At 46.8% G+C, this 21,948-nt stretch overlaps 1 protein-coding gene across 1 annotated transcript; it reads right to left on the bottom strand.

Annotated features, from left to right (window-relative positions):
• Positions 1-358: 358 nt before the first annotated feature.
• Positions 359-4,050, bottom strand: LOC125947407 (uncharacterized). The gene is made up of 5 exons (XM_049672076.1): positions 3,668-4,050; positions 2,894-3,034; positions 2,379-2,441; positions 2,235-2,294; positions 359-1,545 (listed from the first exon to the last, which is right to left on the bottom strand). The coding sequence occupies exons 1-5, from the start codon at positions 3,867-3,869 to the stop codon at positions 434-436; spliced, it is 1,578 nt and encodes a 525-aa protein (XP_049528033.1). The 5' UTR covers positions 3,870-4,050; the 3' UTR covers positions 359-433.
• Between the last annotated feature and the right edge of the window lie 17,898 nt (positions 4,051-21,948).

Here is a 21,948-nt window from a genome sequence, read left to right as displayed (position 1 = left end):
CTGTGTCCATAAGAGGGCTGGTCAAGCTTTCCTAGTTTTTACCCTGCTCCTCTGTTGATGATGGGAATGTTGCTCTGTTGTGTTATAAATTGATAGTACAGGAGCCATGAGAAAGCAGGCATTTAATAAAGACAATAAATGAGCTTGGTACCTTTGTGTGGTCGTTTTTTTATTTATTGATGTTATTTCAATGTTTACATGTGGATAATGTGACTTGCTGTATTTGTCACTACAAGTCTCTCTCAGCCGCACCTGTTGACAGAAACAGCATACTATATGCCATGAAGTATAGTATTCAGCATTCAGTTCCGCACTAAGCTGGGGCAAGAAAATGCGTGGGAATTACCGACAGTAAGTCCAGTAAGGCAACACACAAGGCGACCACATTCGGGCCCTGTCTGTTTGTTTATTTATTTCACATATTGCAAGGCGTTCAACTAGAACTCTGCTCATTCACGGCAATAATCGGTGGCTGCAAATTAGACAGTAGGGCACAGGTCCTAAATATCTTGCCGGCGATGTCTAACATGTTGATAGGCACTGGCCTATCTAAAAAATGGAATTCCTTGATGCGCCTTATAACCCTTTCAACATGTATTCTAGCTCCAGCAATCTTTCGAGTAGCAATTACATCACTTGCAGAAAGCTGGTTTCCTTTCTTGAAGGGTGGGATATAGATCTGAATGGTTGGGGGGAAAATGCTGTCCAAGCGAAAGCCTTTGTCTACCATTACACCATCACCCGGTTGCAAGCGTTTTAAGAGGCCACTTCTCTCCACTATTTCGGTGTCACTAACGTGACCGCCCCATATCTCGGGAACAAAGCATACATAACCATCAGGTGTGACACCTACAAGTGCCTTGAAGGTATTAAAATGCTTGTAGGTTGAAAAAGTTTGCCTTTGTGCTTTTAACTTTGAGGACTTCTGAATTCTGACCTCAGTGCAGTCCAGAACCACTCTCGTGTTAGGAAAATCTGAAAATGCCTCTGGCATGTGTCGTTGTACTTCAGCTAAAGATGGCATCCGTGTTAAGGCATACAGCTCCTTATCTAAAATGTTAATCCAGCTACAGAAAATGCGGCTCAGGCTAGATTGTGATATGCCAAACAACCTGGCTACTTCCCTTGCACAAACTCCCGTTCGTAGCCTGTACAAAACCATGAACAGTTCTTCTCGCTTTGAAAGCTGCCTGTCTTTTTCAATTTGCTGTTGCTGCTCATTCTGTTGGGGAACCCAGTACGCCATTCTCTGGGCATTCGCTTCGAGGTGTCCATACAAAGCATCAAACTGCGCTTTGCTCGTAAGTCCAGTGTAAAATTTAAATGCGGTACTATGAATTGTGTCCACAGAAAAGCTTTGCGATTGCAGCCTTTTACATCTGACTTCGAGCTCTTGAATTCTCTTCTTCATTGCAGTATGTTCTGCTAGCAGGCCGTTGAAACTGCTTGTGCTGACATTCTCTAGTTGCTCCTTAGCTGTGGCAGTAGTGCGACGCATCAGCAATGCAGCTACACCTTCACACTCCTGTGATGAAGTAGTGAAACCTGTACATGCAACAAATGCAAGGCAGGTTAGAATAAGTGCAATGTTATTCATGCTTTGGAAATTACTATTTTGAATCGCAGGTTTATATATGTTCGCCTTGTCGGCATTCTAGGGTCTCCATCTACATAAACAAAGTTGGCTGTCATGTATGCTTTTCAATATCACAAACAGTAATAGTCAGCGACAAGTCAAGCATGCAGGAGATGATTTTCCCAGAAAAAAGCGTAAAGCACCTGCCCTTCGTGCCTTTATCCTCCAAAAAGTTTCCTTAGACTGCACTAGGCACGAACAAGTACATCCAATAGTCAGCAACATTGAATTTGCTGCATTCATACGTCACACGCACAAACAGTCTGAATGCCATGGCAACAGAGGTAGCGTGCAGCATAAACTGGTAGTTTGTATAAGGTCGAAGAGCGGACCTCACTGGCCTGTACAAATTAGCAATACAAATTATAGCACTATGATGTTCGGCTGTTTCTTCACCCGTTCTCGGTTTCAACAATTTTTAAATAACCTAACCTGCTTGTTGGCTGCCCTCCACCCGTGTGTGAGAGTGCCCCGGTTAAGAAGCACTGCAAATAAATTACAAGCTTGATTCCTTCACAGACAGGTGTCACTGAGCCCTGTCATTGACTATTGTGCATCATGCAACGTTTTAGATGGTTTATGTATGACAAGTGCTTGCCTGCTGTGCTCTCGGAATCTGACATGTCCGTCTGTTCCATCTCCACAGAGTCTTCATCACCTGAGGAAATAATGTCACATTTGTGTTGCGTTAGTATTCTTGTATAAAAGTAATGTAGCCTAGTTTTGCAGAAAGATTACTCACACTTTGAAGACGTCTCATTTGCCATTGAGTCCTGTTTTAGGTCTGCCTGCTTCTCTGAAACAGCTAAAGTTATAAAAAGACAAATCATTCAAGTGCATAAATTAAAAATGGGCACTACTAGCTCAAGTGAATCGCACTCATAGTCTTGTTTGAGATGCCTATATTTCTGCGTAGATAACCTTACGGAAAGACTAATAGGCAGGTCATTATTGTGAATGGAATTAAGAGCAATAAGAAATGAAGGCTTGTCAAGGACGCACGACCTTTCTACATTGACAGAGTGTGGACTAGTGGCCAAAGAGCTACACATTACCACACCTTACAAAGCGTCGATAAATTCATTCCGGAAAAAGCCTGCACGAATGCATATAATACTGTGACAGAAGGATACCGTACCAATGCTAGGTAGGAAGACGCGTCACTCGTGCGTCCGCAGTCAAATAGTTGGCATTTCCTTATCATGCAAGCAAGCGCATGCCACGATAACGTGCTCCGTTCGCCTCCGCAAGACATACCTCGTCGGTGCTCACTGTGTTGTTTCATACGCGCTGCCGTGCGTACATAGCGATGAAAAGCGTCCTTTTTCTTGAACTCATCGGTGTAAACAAACAGAGAAGGCACGTAATCAGGGTGCCTGGGCGAGTTGGATGGCGATCCTGCAAAACATAACCCCAGTGAATGTAGCATCACTGCGACTAGCCAAAGGGTGCACAGTACACATTCACCAGAAATATGCGAACACCGCAAGAGTTATGAATCAATGCGCGGCAATCACGTTGCCGCATAAAGGGCGATTTTTTTTTTCTTCGCTGAACGGCAGAAATGAACCGTTAAGTCAGTCACGCGCCGGCCTTGCACTCTTTGGCATTCAGTATATTCTAGCGGCGAATGAACGAGGTTAAGCACACTTACAAGGATTATTTACGGGTATATATTTGATGGGCAAAGTAATCAACAACAGTGCGTTATGCCGAACGACGCGCGGACCCGGCTGGGGCGCGCGCTCGTCGGAGCGCGCGTGCGTTGACACTTGGTGAGCCATAGCTCGCTCTTTTTGCCGTCGTATACTGTCCCTTTGAAGCAGAAGAGGTACACAGCTGTGTCGTGCTGCTCAGAGCCGTAGTGCGAGCTTCATCACTGTTAATACACGAAAGCGACAGCTGCGGGCCAAGACTGGCAGTGCCGCACCGCCGCGCACTGAAAATAACTTGCAGCAGACGCCGCATCAGTTACTCGAATGCATAAGCGACGTCGCAAGCAAAATGCTCGTAGTTCGTTTGCATACGCACCTTTCACGAAGTGTTTTTCACACAGCCTTGCCGAACCTGAAGGCTCCCAGGGGCTGCCGTCTTCATTTTGGCGCCTCACAGCCCTGATCCATGCTTCACGGCGCTGGCGATCACGTTTCACCGATGGGAAGCGGAAGAAATGGATGTTGCTGCCGGGCACACCTCGAGAAGTACACCCATAAGCAGCACATGTTGACGGCATCGCGCTGACAGGACCTTCTTGTTGTTTTTTTTTATCAACTGCGATTTTGTTATTGCTCGCGCCTCCAACACGACTGCGGGGTACACGGCCGGGTCGTCGACGACGCCGTACGAATTGTTTGTTACTCTGGCCGCTAGGGTTCTGCGCATGCGCTGTAGGGTCATGCTAAAGGCGGATTGCTCGAGCGCTCGAAGGTACGCGCCGCGACGGCAGCGGTCTTTCAGCATGCAGCGAAACGGCGGCCCTCCTGCAATCTTTGTTGACTGCATGCCGCTAGACAAGTAGTTATGCCTGCAATGTGGTAGCGGCCATCTGTCCCTTTGGCAACTGATAAATAAGTGATGCAATGCAAATGTGTTCGCAGTAACGTACGTGCGAATCGCGCGCTGCAGCGGGAGCTCGTGCGCTCCTCGCTTGATGTAACTCTTAATTACAGCGCTCGAACATCGATGTGCTGTTATCAATACAGCCTTGCTGCGGTGCCCCAACGTGCTGGCTTGAGGTCAAGGATGAGCACATTTAACTCTCAAACCTGTGCTACTCTTAGTGGGGTAGTGAAGTTATCCAGCGCGCCCAACACTCCGCTGTGTGAAGCCTTGAAGGAAAACGGTAGAATCTGTTGTTGGGATTGAGGCCTTCTTGCTCAAGAGGCAATCCACGACGCAGCAGTAACGACGGTGACGCTTTTTTGAGGCTGAGCTAGGTCTCTCCGGATCGGTGTCGCCGATTCCTTCTGCTTCCAGCATAACGTCCCATGGCACACGGGGAGTCCATTTTCGTAAAACTAGGCTGCGCCCACCTCGCGGCGTGGTGGGTTTGATCTGTGAGAAGTGACGAGCCTTTTCGCACTCGCAACAGGGCAGAAAAAAGTGCGAATCAACGCAAAACTCGGACTAGCTATAAACGTGCTTCGCCACAACCAGGGCTCAATACTACCCAAGCTGGTACACAGTAAACTTTTCACACCCTTAAGGGTGTTAAAATGAGTGTTTTTCGCATTTACACCCTCGTGCACACCCTTTTAGCACCCATTTTGTTAAAGCACTTTATCATAAGGGTGTATACCACACATAAGGTGGGAAGTTCCTCAAAGAAGGGTGTTAAATTGACGTCTGAAGGGTGTTGAACAAAAGAATGCATGCATAAATCTGGCCATAAGAACTGGTATACGTCCGCGCAATGAGCATTGTGTCAATGTTTCTAAGATCTTTCTAAGATACTGATGTTACTGGTATGACCGGCACTCCAAAACGTATTACCTAGAAAAGTACACACATTGACTTGCAATTTCATTAAATATAATTAGATTTAAAGCTCACTGTGATACTGCAGTGCAATTAGACACTTTTAATACAAACTGCTGTAGTTGAATGAAAACGCGTGTGAATGCTTGCGCCTCACACGTGGCACGACCAATAATGTAGTGCTCTTATCGAGCCACGATTTCGCTGAAACTTTATGCTGTGACCTGGCATGGTCTCCTTGATCGGACGCAGCTGGTATTTTGATCGTACCTGTAGAAGCGCGCTGATCGGCTCACTCACGGTCAAGATTTCTGCGATGCACTCAAAGTCATGCAGCCCAGACATCGTCAAAAAAAAAAAAACGTAACGCTCGACACGAAACGTATTCGCAACTCCCAGCTCACCGCTACAGCTAGAGACCACAACGAAGTGGCCGCAAGCAGGCGGCTACGCCAACAAGCAAACCTGTGAGAATAAACTGGCAGCGGCAGATAATTTTTATAGTTCGACTGAGTTCGGCGCAGCGCGATTTACGCGGCTGCGCCCTCCCGAATGAAAAGCGACCGGAACTGACGCTACGACGCTGTACCGTTGCCTAGACAAGCCGGCGCGCGGCAGGGCGGGAAGGCGGAAGCTGCTTCGTCACCTCATTGGCTCTTGCTTCAAAAGATGCATTGTCTCTTTTTTGTCTTTGTCCGCGTCTCGCGCTCTGGGAAATAATTTTAAACGTGTGATTGGTTTTATGTGCGGTCTAATCAGAGACGTGGTCCGTGCGTTGTGTATTAATCGTGCCCCACCTCAACTCAAAGCCTTGGCACGCGCTGGAAGATGGATCCACGGAAGCAGATACGAGCAGTTGCAACGTGCCCGTTGTCGGCGTCGGTAGTACTGTCAGTAAGGAAAGTTTCAGGCAAGTGTCCGTTCATTTGGTGTTTCTTTATTTGATTACGTGCCATTGTTGGCTGTAGAAGTATCTCAAGTGATCCCATAGCATAATTCACTAATGTAAGCGCAAAAGCAGTTGCACGAAGTACTACGGCAAGATGGCTACCTCGATTGCCCCCGTGTGACTAACGTTTCTGTGGCCACGTCGGGCGTGGTGCGCCTGCATAATCCCGCTTTGTTTCTGAGCGCTTGAACTATCGGAAATGTGTTCTTTCGAGTTAAGCGCGGCTTATAACACGGTCGTTCGTTTTGTAACGCGTAGAAAAAGAAGTGATGACTGGCTTCGCCTTTCGAAAGTACCGGCGCAATATTGGCTCTCCCTGGTGCGCTCGCGTACTGCATGCTGCTGCTGCTGCTTGCCGGACGCCTTCCTTCGGCGTATTTTGGGCTATCTTTCTCCGTTTGTGTGTGTGTGAGCGCGCGCGTACGTGTTTTGTAAACGCTTTACGTGTGCGTGCGTGCATCCGTGCGTTTTTTCTGAGCGCGTTGTATGTGCGTGCGTGCATGTTTTTTAGTGTTTTGTATGTGTGTGTGCGCGCGCGCGTCGCGTTGCTGTTTTGCGAGCGCTTTGCGAGTGCGCGCGTGCTTGTATGCGGGTCTCTGTGCGCGCGCGTGCGTACGTCCGTGCGTGTTTTGTGAGCGCTTTGTCTGTGTGCGTGCGTGCGCGCGCGCTTACGTCTTTTGTGAGCTTTTTGCGTGGGCGCGCGTGCTTGTGTGCGTGTGTGTATTGCATAAGGTCGGTAGTTTTGCACGCAATAAACCTCTTCAAGATTGGTGCAGCGGCTGTCCCCACCTTGAAAACCTAGTTTGGTGTTGAGCCACCCTGGAAGCCACCCTGGGATATATGGATACGGTGGCTAGATGGGTAGGTGTGCCGACCGAGCGTAGTTCACCACTTCTCCGCATCATGACGCAAAATTGGCGCTGCGGACAGTAGAACGGTTCAGCGGCGCGCAACGGCGGCTGCGCTGTGTAGACGAGCTGCGTGTCTGATAGTATCGCTTGCCTCTGATTGTATCTTTGAAGTGCGCGTTATAATACTGTTCTGAGCAGTGTAGGCCAAGCCAGAATGAGGAACTTGTTGTTGTCGTCTAGTAGGAAAAAACGAAATGCTGAAGTACATTTTCTAGCTTGGCAATCGGTCACATTTATTGATATAAACGCGGCGCTCCAGCCCATTGCATTAAAGACGTAAATGCATTTTTTCCATGCATAAAACAATACTGCAATGGTTTTATACGGTATGTGGAACCGTGTTTACATGATATTTAGCGAGTTCTAATGTTTCAATTTCGAGAAATCCAGCTATTGGTTTTATTGCTGCGTCAGTTACGGTATCTAAATTGGTGCGAGAAGAATTGTGTTGGTAAGTGCATATGGTTCACTGTTTCGTTGTAATAAAATAGAGTAATACGTCTTGGGCTAAATTCGTGAATATTGTTACGGGGAGATTTACAGAAAAGGGGGTTTATTCACACTATGTACAAGAAGACTAAATGTTGGGGAACAACAACAAAGATGGCGAACCACAGTTTCACGTCTTCCTCGTCTCTTCGGCTCTATGCTTCAGCATCTTCTTTGTCTGCCGGACAACTGCCTCATAACACTACCCTCCGGCGGCGAAAGCACCGACTCGGTGCAGGTGAACGAAGGATACATGAAAAAACAAAAAAAAACTAGCACACAAAGTATTAAGGGGTGTCCGGGGCACGGTAGGGCTTGAGACGGACAACGTGTACAATGTCCTTGCGGAGAGGAGCAGAGGATGACGAAGGCAGCAATGGAGCGATTTCATAAGTGACATCAGTCACTTGGCGGCACACGCGATATGGACCGGTGTACTGGAAGAGCAGTTTTTCGGATAAGCCAACGCGTCGTGCTGGGGACCACAGGAGAACGAGCGATCCAGGGACAAAGTGGGTGGTCCTGTGGTGGCTGTTGTAGCGAGACTGCTGGAGGAGTTGGGACTCAGAAAATCGAGTGCGAGCAACTTGACGTGCATGGTCGGCACGTGCAATGGTCTCTTGAGCATATTCAGTGGGAGGGCACCCAGAAGAAGGCACCAGGGTGTCCATGGGCAATGTAGGGTTGCGACCGTATAAGAGGAAGAACGGCGAAAAGCCAGCGGTCTCATGCCTGGAAGTGTTGTACGCGAATGTCACAAACGGTAGTGCAACGTCCCAGTCGTGGTGGTCTGCAGACACATACATGGCCAACATGTCAGTAAGGGTGCGGTTCAGGCGTTCTGTCAAGCCATTCGTCTGTGGATGGTAGGCTGTAGTCAGTTTATGTTGCGTCGCGCAGGATCTTAGAATGTCATCGATCACCCTGGACAGGAACTGTCTCCCACGGTCAGTAAGCAGTTGCCGAGGAGCTCCGTGCTGGAGTATGACGTTATGCAGCAAGAAGTCTGCAACGTCGGTGGCACAGCTAGTGGGAAGTGCACGCGTAATGGCAAACCGCGTCGCATAATCTGTGGCAACGGCGATCCACTTGTTCCCAGAGGTGGATAGGGGAAACGGACCAAGTAAATCGAGACCGACGCGGTGAAAAGGCTCGTAAGGAATGTCCAGAGGCTGAAGATGCCCTGCAGGCGGCAGAGTCAACTTTTTTCGGCGCTGACAAAGGTCGCATGAGCCCACGTAACGGCGCACTGAGCGGGACATCCCAGGCCAATAGAAACGGCGGCGCGCGCGGTCGTATGTGCGTGACACGCCAAGATGTCCCGCCGTTGGTGCGTCGTGGAGCTGCTCCAGGACAGTGGAACGGAGGTGAGCCGGGATGACTAACAACAGGTCAGGACCGTCAGGAAGTAAACTGTGACGATATAACGTGTCGTTTTGGAGTACAAAGAGGCGGAGGGAAGGATCAGGAGCGTGGGAGTGCAATTTGTCGATGATCTTGCGTAGAGACTCGTCAAGGCGTTGTTCGGCAGCAATGTTGAAGAGTTGAGAGATGGAAAGAACACACGGGCTGGAGTCGCTCAGGGCAGCGTCTGGTGGATCTACTGGGTATCTGGAGAGGCAGTCGGCATCCTGGTGCAGGCGGCCAGACTTGTAAACGACGGTAAACGAGTATTCTTGAAGTCGCAGTGCCCATCGACCAAGGCGACCAGTGGGATCTTTGAGAGAGGACAGCCAGCATAGAGCATGGTGGTCAGTAATAACGGTGAAGGGTCGGCCGTAGAGGTAAGGGCGAAACTTGGCGATGGCCCAAACTAGAGCGAGACACTCTCTCTCTGTGATAGAATAGTTTTGATCAGCCGAGGAAAGAAGGCGACTGGCATAAGCAATAACGCAGTCCTGACCATGCTGACGTTGGGCTAGAACTGCGCCAATTCCATGGCCACTGGCGTCGGTACGGACTTCTGTGGGCGCAGATTCGTCGAAGTGAGCCAACACTGGTGGTGATGTCAGTATTCCTATCAGCTGTGAGAAGGCGGACGCTTGTGCAGGACCCCAAGAAAAGGTCGCGTCTTTCTTAAGCAGGCAGGTGAGGGGCCGTGCTAGTGCTGCAAAATCTTTCACAAACCGCCGAAAATAAGAACACAGGCCGAAAAAGGAACGGACGTCCTGAGTAGAGCGAGGTGTCGGAAAGTTGGCAACGGCGCTAACTTTGGCAGGGTCAGGCCGTATACCTGTAGCATCGACAAGATGGCCAAGTACTGTGATCTCGCGGCGACCGAAGCGGCATTTGGCAGAGTTAAGTTGAAGGCCTGCATTGCGAAGGATGCGCAGAATAGCCGAGAGTCTACTTAGATGACTGGAGAACGTAGGCGAGAAAATAACTACGTCATCGAGATAGCACAGGCAAGTAGACCACTTGAAACCACGAAGAAGGGAGTCCATCATTCTTTCGAATGTTGCGGGGGCATTGCACAAGCCAAATGGCATAACTTTGAACTGGTAGAGCCCATCGGGTGTTATAAAGGCGGTCTTCTCCCTGTCTTTTTCGTCAACGGCGATTTGCCAATAGCCGGACCGAAGGTCTATAGAAGAAAAGTACTGTGCGCCATGCAAAGAGTCGAGGGCGTCGTCAATTCGCGGCAGAGGGTACACGTCCTTTTTAGTAATCTTGTTTAGGTGGCGATAGTCGACGCAGAACCGCCAGGTGTTGTCTTTTTTCCTGACAAGCACCACAGGGGACGCCCAAGGACTCGTAGATGGTTCGATGATGTCCTTTGTAAGCATTTTCTCGACTTCGGATTGAATTACGCGCCGTTCAGTCGCAGACACTCTGTAAGGACGTCTATGGATGGGACTGGCGTTGCCGGTGTCAATGCGATGAGTCACAACTTTTGTCTGGTTGAGATGGGGCGAAGCAAAATCGAAAACGTCGCTGTAAGCGGCTAGCAAACGACGAAGGTCGTCAGACTGAGCAGCCGAAAGGTCGGGGGCGATCATGGCGTCAAAATGTGCATCAAATGAAGTACTAGTGTCAGGGCTTCCAGAAGACAGGGGCGCATCCATAGTAAGGGCCACAGGGTCGTGTGCGTCTAAAGGTGCTATATGTCCCAGCGTGATACCTTCGGGAAGAAACTGTGGAGTCCGTCCAAAGTTCAGAATAGGGATACATGCCCGGTTCGCAGAAACAGTCACAACAGAGTGAGGGAGGGCTACCTGCCTAGTTAAAAGAGCGTCTAGGGAAGGAGAGATGACGTAGTCGCCGTCACAAATGGCGGAATCAGAGGTCAGTGTGAGATACGTCGCGGCGGCTGGTCGAAGGCGAACAAACTCGGCGACACATAAACGCGGCTGTGACTCGGTGGGGAGATCGGGTACAAAAGGAAGTTCCAACTGGAGAAGGCCAGAAGAGCAGTCGATGAGGGCAGAATGGGTACTCAGGAAGTCGTGGCCGAGGATGACTTCATGTGGACACTGCTGCAGAACGGCGAATAGTACTGAGGTCTGGTGACTGGCGAAGCTCACACGCGCAGTGCACATCCCAACGACGCAAGATGTGCCGCCGTCGGCTACACGAACGACAGGCGACGCCGCGGGCGTCAGAACCTTGCGGAGACGACGAGAAAGGCGAGCGCTCATAACCGATAATTGCGCCCCCGTGTCTATGAGCGCCGAAACAGGCACGCCGTCCACTTCTATGTCCAAAAGGTTTTGTAGGGTGGTCAGGGTCAACAGAGGATTTCCGGGTCGGTTGGTCAATGCAGCATCACCTCCGGGAGCTGCACCGGTCAGTTTTCCGAAGAGGGACGGCGGGGGTATGGCGACGGTGAGCGACGGGCAATCGGTGAGCGAGAACGCCGGTTCTGTGGGGACGGCGAGCGGCGATCGTAGTGTGGAGTCGGAGCAGCAACATCACAGTGTGGCAGGTCATTGCGGGCATGAAAAGGCGAGAACCGGCTGTCTTCTGGGCGGTAAGCGTACGCGGGACGAGGAGACGAAATCTGACGATAGCGACAATGGCGGGAAATATGACCAACTCCATTGCAATTAAAGCATATGGGCTTGTCGTCATGTGTGCGCCACTGGTTTGGGTCGCGGTATCGGAGGTAGGTCGATTGTGGGCGGGGAGGTCGAAAGAAATTGCCGACCGTAGGGCTACTTACAGAACAGATCGGACGGATGCCTGCGTTCGCCAGCTCTTCGCGTACGACAGCTTGAATCAGAGATACTGCCGGGCGGGACTCGTCGTAAGAACGTATCGGGGGAACCGACGGAGACGCAGCCTCAATCTCACGCCGGACAAGACGCAGCAAGTTTTCGGTACCAGGCGGCTGGACGTCTTCACACGATGAGCTAGCGGCGGTATTAGGGAGCCGAACGAATTGTTGTGAGACACGACGGCTCTTTGCTTCTTCAAAGCGTCGGCACTCTCTTATAATGTCGTCGACCGTCGAGCAGTCCTTGTACACGAGTAAATTAAAGGCGTCGTCTGCGATGCCTTTAAGAATGTGGCTGACCTTGTCAGCTTCGAGCATCTTGTCATCGACCCGCCGACAGAGTGCTAATACATCTTGAATGTACACAACGTACGGTTCAGTCGATGTTTGGGCCCGGCACGAAAGTTCCCTTTTGGCGGCTCGCTGGCGGCCAAGCGGCTTCCCAAAGAGTTCCTGCAGTTTTTGCTTGCAAGTGTCCCAACTGGTCAATTCCTCCTCGTGTGTTCGGAACCAAACACGGGCCGTTCCCTCGAGATAATAAATGATGTTCGCCAGCATTAGAGTCGGGTCCCAACGGTTGCTCTTGCTGGCGCATTCGTATTCGATTAGCCAGTCTTCAACGTCCTTGTTGTCAGTGCCCGAGAAGGCGCCAGGGTCCCGGAGTTGAGTGAAGACAATCGGTGCAGTAGTAGCCGAAGCTGAAGCAGCGGGCCTCTCAGTCGACATGGTCGAAGGGCCCACGAGATTTCCGCTTCGAAGTTCCGTGATGTGCTGGTGATGTACCCCGCACCTCCACCAAGATGTTACGGGGAGATTTACAGAAAAGGGGGTTTATTCACACTATGTACAAGAAGACTAAATGTTGGGGAACAACAACAAAGATGGCGAACCACAGTTTCACGTCTTCCTCGTCTCTTCGGCTCTATGCTTCAGCATCTTCTTTGTCTGCCGGACAACTGCCTCATAACAATATATTTAAAATACAAGAAACGCTCTCGTAACTTGAGTCAGCAAACGCACCAACATAAATAGCCTAGCGCCAACAAGGCCGCAACGTTGGTCCACCACATCATAACATTATTCACAGCACACGCCTCCACTTCAGGTGATTCTTCTTCTCCCTGTTGCTTTCGCGCGCCATGTTATTGCCCTTGACAAGAAAGTAAAGGCGTATAATTGAATAGAACTTCACAACATCGTTTGTGAGCTCTTTCTTGTGCCGCTTACAGCCGATCAAATTCGGGGGATTCAGCTGCAGAAAGGATGCGAAGTCGGCGATACACTGTTCCTTCGTAACTCATTTAAACTGAAGCACAGCTTGAAGGCGTCTTCGAGCGATGCTACCAGTTTTTTTAGTGCTTCAGAAGGGAGCAACAGCCCTGACCTACTCATTCTGTTGAATTTAGTAATGTCCCTGAGCAATCGGAGCACTTGGTTCTTTGCAGGAACTTCCTTGCTACATAGCCTGCTATATAGAATATCAGCCTAGAATCACTTTTCTTTTCCCTGTAGCAGCGCAGCGGTGCTCGATGTCGCAGGCGCTGAGCACCTCATGTGTGGCTTGCAAATTTCCAATGTCGAGGAGCTCATGGACGTACGCTTTTCGGTGTACCGCTTGCTCATTAACGTCGCCGATACAATCTAGCCACCGTACCGATACTGAGCAAGCTACTGAGCAGCTCGGGGTGAACATTTCCGCTGTCAGACAGTGGAACAATTCCGCTGTCTTTGTCACAAATTTAGAGCCCGACTTGCAGTTCGGAGCGAAGCAGTAGGTCTCCTTGCTGGTCTTGATTGGTGGAGCAACGCCGCCGCTAATCTCGCCGGTCATTTTTCCGACCTGGAACATTCCACATCGCTTAGGAACTTACAAACAGTACGAGAGATGCGGAGCTCTTCACCTTTGAAACTGACATGAACAGACGACATTCAACTATTCCAATACGGGCTTTTTTTTATTTTTTTTTTGCTCGCCGCCAGTCCGCCAGCCCCCTGTAGCAGACGACGCGCGCTGCGGAACCGTTCTACTGACCACAGCGCCAATATTGCGTCATGACGCGGAGAAGCGGTGAACTACGCTCCAGAGGCGCCGGTCGGCACGCCTACCCATCTAGCCACCGTAATATGGAGGCGCCGGAGGACTAGTGGAAGGTGTAAGTTTCCTCCTTTTTCGCTCCTCTACCCTGATGAATCCACTTCCTTGCTTGTTATTGTGAAATAAACGTTTCATCAACAGCATAAATACATGAATCAGAAATCCGAAAAGTGATTCACGATTGCACTAATTTCGATCGTGAAACGTGTGCCTTGTGTTAGCCCGCATTTCCTTGAAGTAGGCAACTGCTTATGGAGGCGGCGGCGGGCGAAATGCTGCCGCCGATTTTCTCCCGCACAAAAAAAAATGTTTTGTCTACAAATGCAAAAACGCCCGTGTCCCGCGCATTGGGGGCACGTTGAAAAGCCCCTGGGGGTCAGAATCAATCCAGAGTCACCCGCTATCGCGTGCCCCTTAATCAAATTGTTGTTTTGACACGTAATACTGCCGAATTCAAGGAGACAACTGCTTAAATTGTGAATAGCTGGTTATTTTCGATGTTCCGCGTATATAGCAATTGGTTTCAGCAGCTTTTAATGATGTGAAGATATGAAGTGCTAAGCTTTAGGTCTCTCTGGGTGTTCGCATGCCCTTTGAGAATTGTCCCCTATAGCCCAATTATAATTCGTAAAAATGGAATTTATAAGGCATGCTCTCGCACTCGAAAATGTGTTTGATTGAGCTGGAGGTTTACATTGAGAAGGTTGCAGTGAGTCCCATAAAAATTTTTTTATGCTTTATCAGTAGGAGTGTCAAAGCGTAAAAAAAAGCGTATGCGTGTGTAAATTGTTGAAAGCGAGTCATGTGGTGCAGGTGTGCGTGTGTGTGTATGACTTAGCTCCTCGAAAGGGCAGGACTTGAGTAAAGTGACTTGTTGAACAACACTTTGCAATGTGGTGAACATGGTTCAAATAATGGATTTGAGTAGTGCAAGGAGTTGCGACATTCTAACGCATTCCTCTTGCATTTACCACGGAGTTGCCACTGAATTGTATGACTCACTGGTGCACTGGTGCTGTTTGGCCAGAATTGGCAAGGAAACACAATAATTAATCATATTTGTTTCATTCACACTATTTATAGCCAGCATAGTAGCGCAAGTCACTAGTGTGATCGAGTATAGATTTGCAATGTGGCACTGAGATTAGTCATTATATTCAACTTAAGAAATCTTGCAGCCACTTTCATAGCGTGTAATAAACTTAGAGAGCACTAAAAGAAATATTAAACAATGGAAATACCACTGTCACAGCACTGGCAATAGTGTATGAGCAGGCAAGCGTATGTGTGTGTGGAAATTTCAATGCAATGAACTGTCACTGCAGCATCTGTGGTATGAGGCTCGTTTTTTTCCCTCAGTAAGCTGTACCGAGTCCATACTTTGATGTTTCTCTTGCCAACCAAAATCATCTTTATTGCCAGTGGTCTTGTCTCTCGTTCTGGTAGCATTTGTTTATGTGGAACTTAAAATGTCATTTCTTGCAGGTTATCCAGATGACAGCCTCACAATTCGCAGCCTTTGTGCTCTCCATCAGAAACCCATCAGGGGCAAGCCCCTTATGTTTGCCTTCAGACTAGACAACATTGTAAGTAGATATAGGCGTGTAGTCGAATATTCTAAACCAAGTTTCCATTTAACACTGTGAGGCTCCTTTGGTAGCCTTAGGTTGATATTTTGGGCAGTTGCGTGTGTGCAGTTTTTAGATATTGCCGATGGTACAGTGCACATTGGAGATATAACGACTCCGAAGTATATACTTGCAATTTCATCATTGCCTTTCATAATGAAGTTTTTCTTTTGTGCAGTGATATTCAGAGATTGGGGCATTTCAGCATCATATTCTGTATTGTGCATTCAGTGCTCATTTCAAGTCACCCACCTCCTACCAATTTATTTGCGGGAAAGGAATATATGTTTACCCTCCGCAATGCGCTTCTTATCTGCGCATTGCATCAAACTCCTCTACCTTTAATTCTCAGATAATTATCACAACCTCAAAATTTCGGCTGCTCTTACTGTTTTGAAAACAGTATCAAAATCAAAATGTGCTTGATTGCTATCTAGACTGCAAGGTAATTCAAGAAATTGCAAGAAACCGTGGCTTCTTATGGTAGTTGAAAACCTCTTTTCAGCAAATCATGCGTCTATTTCGTTTACTGAGCTGCTCATGAAATTCGCGAGAATGTTTTATTTAACACAGCCGTTACAAGAGAAGAGAAAAAAAAAGATTAACAGGAGCACTTTTATTTATTTTTATTTATTTATTTATTTATTCCTCACAGGCCCCGAGGAGCATTGGGTGAGGGGGGCACACCAATAGAAGTACAATGCAAAAAAAAACCACAGTAACGGTACAAGAGACGCGGTACAAGGCAAACCACAGAAAATAAACGCAAAGATGATTCAAAAAGGCGTAAAAATACTCTTAACATGGAGATTACAAAACAAAGCAAACGCGAAAATGGCAAGAACGGATAACCAAGTACAAGTGGGACAGTAGTACAAAGTAAAACAACATTCAAAGCAGCTGAAAAAAGTAGTACAGCAGAAAGCTGCAATTAAGGCAATACTAAAGCGATAAATGCTGGCAGAGGTGTTTTTTGAACTCACCAGGGTGAGAAAAAGAGATTACGTTGTCAGGAAGATCATTCCAGAGCTTAATTGCTTTAGGTAATGCAGATGAATTGAATGATTGAGTTTTACCATATATGCGGTTAAAGCAGAGATGATTATGTAAGCGCATTGAAGATCGAGGAGACGATTCCAGAGGCAAAAATGAAGTGCGGGTGTGAACATATTTATGAAATAAACACAGAAGTGAAATAGAACGACGATTTTCGAGTATGTGTATATCATTAAGGTTCTTTAGCTGGGAGATACTTGCGAGGGGACTATAATTGTTAGAAATGAACCGGGCAGCTCTGTTTTGAATGGACTCAAGCATTTCAATTAGGTATTTTTGATGGGGAGACCAAATAGATGAGGCGAATTCCAACTGTGGACGAATAAATGTTAGATATGCAAGTTTTAGAGCGGAGCTAGGCGAGTTTCGCAGGTTTCTGCGTATGAAACCCAATGTTTTCGATGCTTTGCTGCAGATGGTTGAAATGTGACAAGACCATGAAAGATTTGGTGTGAACTGGATTCCGAGATATTTGTACGACGTAGCTTTGGACAGGAAGGTGTTATTGATAGAGTATTGGAAATTAGAAATATCATGCTTGCGGCTAAAAGTCATATATTTACATTTAGTAGGGCTTAGAATCATGTGCCAGTTTTTGCACCACTCAACAATAGTGTTAAGGTCATCTTGAAGGGAAAGGTGGTCAGTATCTGACGTGATCTTATGGTAAACAACACAGTCGTCTGCGAAAAGACGTAAACGGGAGGAAATGTTATTGGGAAGGTCGTTAATATAAATTAGAAAAAGTAAGGGTCCAAGCACACTTCCCTGTGGTACACCAGAGGTCACGTCAGATAGTAGAGATGAAAGCCCGTTGACAACTGTGAATTGTTGACGGAATGAGAGAAAGTTACGAAGCCAAGATATTGTGAGAGAATCAAGACAAAGGGTAGATAATTTAGTAAAAAGTCGACCATGAGCAACTCTGTCAAATGCTTTTGAGAAATCTAAAAAAATACAATCTGTTTGCTGGTTTTCATCCATGTTAAAATGCAGGTCAGTAGTAAATTCAAATAACTGGGTATCACACGAGTAGCCTTTCCTAAAGCCATGCTGATTTGAAAAGAAAAAGTTATTTCGTTCCAGATGGTTGTAAATGTGAGAAGCGATAATATGTTCAAGTAGTTTACAGCATATGCACGTTAAAGAAATGGGACGATAGTTATCAGGCGAGTTTTTGTTTCCCGTTTTGAAGACAGGAAAGACCTTTGCTATTTTCCACTCGGAAGGCAGCTTTCCGGATGACAATGATTGCTCAAAGATATGACACAAAATCTGGCTGGAAACTGAAATGGTGTTTTTAAGAATTTTCGAATTTATGTTGTCCACTCCGGCAGATGAGGATAACTTAAGGTTGTTAATTAGAGATGCAATACCCTCGGGACTAATCCTGATGGGCTCCATAAATGGGTAGTCGCAATCAGGAAAAACTGGCATACTGGAATGATCTTCCTTTGTAAACACTGATGCAAAAAAGTTGTTGAACGCCGTTGGACATTCAGTGTCGGTTAATGGTAAGCCCTCAGTATTGTGTAGTGATATGGGGTCTTGTTTATTTTCGGGAGATATAACTTGCCAAAACTTTCTTGGATTAGTTTGCAATAGCGATGGAAGATCGTGATTAAAATATTTGTTTTTGGCAGTGGTAATAGCAGAACAGTATGTTTTGAGACACTGTTTATATTTATCCAACAGAGGCAGAGAGGAAGTAGATTTAGCTTTTCTGTACAGGCGCTTCTTTTTATTCCGTAATCGTTGTAGGGCCTTGTTGAACCATGGATTAGTTTTATCATTACATATTGTAATGAGAGGAACATACTTCTGTATCAGCGCAGACAGTTTGTGTTTGAAAAGCAACCAGTTTTCTTCAGTACATCGGTGGTTTCTTAGTGGGAAAAATACCTCATTGAAAAATGTGGTAAGTTCAGAGTTAATTTTACCATAATTTGCCTTTGTAGTCTCTAATCTTTTTAGTTAATTTACCTGCAAACAAACAGGGAACCAGAATATCAAACTGCAACAACTTGTGATCGCTAAATCCGTCAAGATACATAACTTGCCCTATGGTTTCGGGAGCAGTGGTTAGAACTAAATCTAGTATGTTAGAACCACGGGTATTCTGGCTAATCACTTGAAAGAGGTAGAAATCTAGAGTTAGGTTGATGAATTCGGTTGCAGCATGACTAGGTGAAGACAAATTAGCCCAATCTATTTGGGGAAAATTGAAATCACCAAACAAGTAGATGTCACTAGGCGAGCAATAGTCAACAGCAGCAGAAATGCTAGATCGGAGATTATGAATGAAAGAAATCCCACAGTCAGGTGGGTGGTAAAACACTCCAATAAGTAAATTTGAAGAACTAGTTTTGCAGGTAGCCCATACCATTTCGAGATTAGAGTTGGAGGTGATAGCGATGGATGGTAGCGTTCTTTTAATAGCAAGAAGCACCCCGCCCCCTGTCCGGTCATGTCTGTAGATATTGTACGCATCGGCGTCAGGAAAAATTTCACTGTCTTTGATAACGGCGTGCAACCAAGTTTCAGTTAAAGCTATTATATCAGATTCACTATCTTGAAGGAAAGAACAAAGTTGATCGCGTTTAGGCATCACGCTTCGGATATTAGAAAATGAAAAGGATAGTGTCGGAGAGGAGTTGGATGACGTGTGATGAGGACGTTCACGCGATCTCGTTACATTTCCTAGTTATGGTTTGATTAAAGTGACCGAGTCAGTGGCGCGGTCATATGCATACGTTTGTTTGTCAATTCGAAGTTTATCAAATGCTAATTTATAAGACTTGGACTGTGATTTTGCAAACTTGGTCAGCTTGCTTCGCGCTTCACGAGTAGCAGCAGAAAAATCCTCGCGGATAGCGAAACTGGTATTTTTCAGCTTGTGACCATTAGAAAGGATGTTCTGTTTATCTTTAAAAAACGTCATCTTGGCTATGATCGGTCTGTGCCTATCAGACTTGAATTTACTCAGTCTATGAACTCTTTCAAATTGGGAAGCAGACGTAGTTAAACCTAGGCACTCAGAACAACATGCAATAATTTTCTCTTCAGAATTTGCCCAGCTTTCGTCATGTACGTCCTCAATGCCAAAAAAGCACGTTGTTTCGACGCAGTCTCTTTTCAGTATCATCGCATCTTGAGTAAATGGTAGAAAGCTGGGAAGAAATGTCACGCATAGTATTGTCAGCTGAACAAGAAGCAGGCCTATCAAATGAGGTAGTTGATTCAAGGGCTGCCACTCTCGCTGTCAGATGTTTGACTTCATTATCGGTGGCATCCTGCCTTTCTTTAACACCTATTATTTCGTTTAGAATTGCAGCTTGGCCAGCTTCAATTCTTTGGACAGTCTGCAAGAGGGTTTCTAATGTTTCCCTTTCAGTTGCATTCATAGGTCCAGGATTGCTTTCTATGTCACCCGACAGCGAGAGTAGCATACCATAAAAAATGAGTGAAGGCAATATGGCAAAGACATAAGACGCCTCAGTGCATCAATACTCTCTTCAGGGCACGACACCGCAAACAAGCTATAATCACTGCTTTTCACACAGGCAGCGCCTTCTAAATAACTAACCTGCAAAATCCACAGCGGTAAGATTTCCATGACAGTAACGGTGCCGTGCCCGAGGTGGGTGGTTCCAGGATGGCTTTTATATGCGTCGTCGATGTGGGTGATGGCGGTAGAAAATCCACGTTGCCAGGTGGAAAAGCTGTCGTCAACCAGGTTTGGCCAAGAAGTAGACGAAAACGAGTGTCCTTCAGCAGCGCCAGATGGCGGTGAAGCAGGCGGATCCGGGAAGCAGCTTGAACCACAGAGGAACGTAGCCTGCAAAATCCACAGCGGTAAGATTTCCATGACAGTCACGGTGCCGTGCCCGAGGTGGGTGGTTCCAGGATGGCTTTTATATGCGTCGTTGATGTGGGTGATGGCGGTAGAAAATCCACGTTGCCAGGTGGAAAAGCTGTCGTCAACCAGGTTTGGCCAAGAAGTAGACGAAAACGAGTGTCCTTCAGCAGCGCCAGATGGCGGTGAAGCAGGCGGATCCGGGAAGCAGCTTGAACCACAGAGGAACGTAGCCTGCAAAATCCACCGCGGTAAGATTTCCATGACAGTCACGGTGCCGTGCCCCAATGCTTTTCACGTGAATGCAATGCTTTTGGATATTCTCCAGGTGGCAAAATGAGTGAGAGTGAGCTTGAATCAGAGAGGGTGGGGTGGAGAGCCAATTTGCAGCCATTGTGACTCATGCATGTAGTGGCAACACAGGATGAGAAATTGTTGTGGCACTGCGGTCTTGTAAATAGGTCAGCACTTGAATAAACTTCGCCACAGTGAGGGGGAAACGTAGGATATGTTATCCAATAAAGATGGCGCTTTTAGGAGACAGCAGGAATTTTAGGCTCGAGTTGAGCAGCCACAATATGAAGCACCACGTAAATTGTAGGAAGCCAACACAAACTGAGTAGAAGGACTTACGTCACTGTTCAGAGCATGAAGTAGAAATTCAGAGCATCAGGAAGGATTGCAAGTATAAATAAGGGAATAGTACTTGCAGGCATATTGCCGAGCTAACACATTGGAACAAGGGCAAGAAATAATTGACAGGACGTTCTATATTTTCCAGGGAAATGTGCTGAAACACTATTTCTTACTCAGTCAGTAAAGAAATACACAACAATAAATAAAAATAATTAAGTATACAGAAAAGGCCTTATAGACTGCAGTGGAGAGTTGGACATTGTTGGGCTGGATGCAAGTACTGCTTTGCTACTGTAATGCAGGGCAGGTGAGAATGCACTTGGGGGTTTCCTCATTTTCGTCTGTTGTGCACTCTCTCTGTGTACAACAGTGCTCTTCGTCTCGTAGTGTATAAATGTTGCGTTAAAAACAATTATTTCTCATGCCTTGAACATAGCAGTCTTATTGTGTCTTCTCACAATATAAAGCACTGCAGCAGAAGACTTCTGCTGCAGTGCTTTTGAAGTGTAGTACACAACTACATTGCAGATTTTATATTGTGAGTTTTATATTGCGGTCACATCCATGCTCCTGGAGAAATGCCCATTGCTGAGAGATGTCGTTAGTAAAGTCTTTTATGCTCTTATTTTTCCATAGTGAAAAGGCCACTGTATATTCATTTTTGCTTCAATGCCATTTTGTATTCACGATGACTTAGTGATCGCGGTTTCTAAATTTGAAAACTGGAAATTTTGCCTACCTTTCATTTGTCATGCCCAATTTAGCTGTGCCTTGTGTTCAATCACAATAATTAGGAGTGTTTTCAGAAGCTTGTTGCCTTATCAAATTCCCCGCAGTGTATGGGATCGTAATGAAATGTAGAGTCAACTTCATGATTCTGTTATTTTGCTAATGCAGGAAGTAGGATTCCAGCACAGCCATCTGCTGCACTTATGGTCAAGATGCTCAGACAATGGAGTCCCTGTTCCTTGTGATTAACCGTGAACAGTATTCTCGCTT

The sequence above is a fragment of the Dermacentor silvarum genome, chromosome 8 (assembly GCF_013339745.2).
Source record: "Dermacentor silvarum isolate Dsil-2018 chromosome 8, BIME_Dsil_1.4, whole genome shotgun sequence".
Lineage (NCBI taxonomy): Eukaryota > Metazoa > Arthropoda > Arachnida > Ixodida > Ixodidae > Dermacentor > Dermacentor silvarum.
This window is presented reverse-complemented; position numbering and strand designations above follow the sequence as displayed.